We start from the raw sequence: 737 nt of genomic DNA on the forward strand, positions 1-737 counted from the left end.
GGGGTAGCTGTAATCCCCCAGGAGACAGTAAATGGAGAAGGGCAGCCAACATGAAGCGAAGGCACCCAAGATGATGGCCAAGGTGGCGATGCCTTTTCGGGTGGTGACGTAGTGGGAACTGGCCAGGAAATGTCTCTGGACAGCGATCTGGTGGGCGTGATGGCAAACAATCTTACAGATCTGCACGTAGAGCTGGAGCATCACCGCAAAGACCATGAAGAAGGAGATGGAGAGGATGATGAGGTGGTTCTTCGTCAAGGGTTTGACGATGCTGCAGGTGGAGGGTTCCTTCAGGCAGTTCCAGCCCATGATGGGCAGGAGCCCGTAGCAGATGGAGGCTCCCCAGGTGAGGATCAACATGATGTAAGTCCTGGTGACCGTCCTCTCTGAGTAGTAGGTCAAGGCATTGTAGAGGGACAGGTAGCGGTCGATGGTGATGGTCAGCAAGCTGCTCACGCTGGCTGTGAAGGAGGTGACCAAGAGCCCCACTGTCAGCAGGCTGATGGCCTCTGATGGGATGAAGTAGACAAAGGCAAAATGCAGGATCAACCCCAAACCAGCCAGGAGATCAGCTGAGGGACAGGTAGCGGTCGATGGTGATGGTCAGCAAGCTGCTCACGCTGGCTGTGAAGGAGGTGACCAAGAGCCCCACTGTCAGCAGGCTGATGGCCTCTGATGGGATGAAGTAGACAAAGGCAAAATGCAGGATCAACCCCAAACCAGCCAGGAGATCAGCT

The 737-nt window shown here is 55.4% G+C and overlaps 1 protein-coding gene across 1 annotated transcript in view; it reads right to left on the minus strand.

The window, feature by feature from the left end:
- Positions 1-3: 3 nt before the first annotated feature.
- LOC104524177 (G-protein coupled receptor 12) overlaps positions 4-737 on the minus strand; it is a gene marked incomplete at its 3' end in the record, with an annotated part of 1020 nt that continues 286 nt past the window's right edge. The window contains exon 2 of the mRNA XM_010166969.1: positions 4-572. Coding sequence (XP_010165271.1) covers positions 4-572 — 569 coding nt within the window. The remainder of the gene's footprint in view (positions 573-737) is intronic.

Source organism: Antrostomus carolinensis, unplaced genomic scaffold (genome assembly GCF_000700745.2).
Source record: "Antrostomus carolinensis isolate BGI_N321 unplaced genomic scaffold, ASM70074v2 scaffold45830, whole genome shotgun sequence".
Lineage (NCBI taxonomy): Eukaryota > Metazoa > Chordata > Aves > Caprimulgiformes > Caprimulgidae > Antrostomus > Antrostomus carolinensis.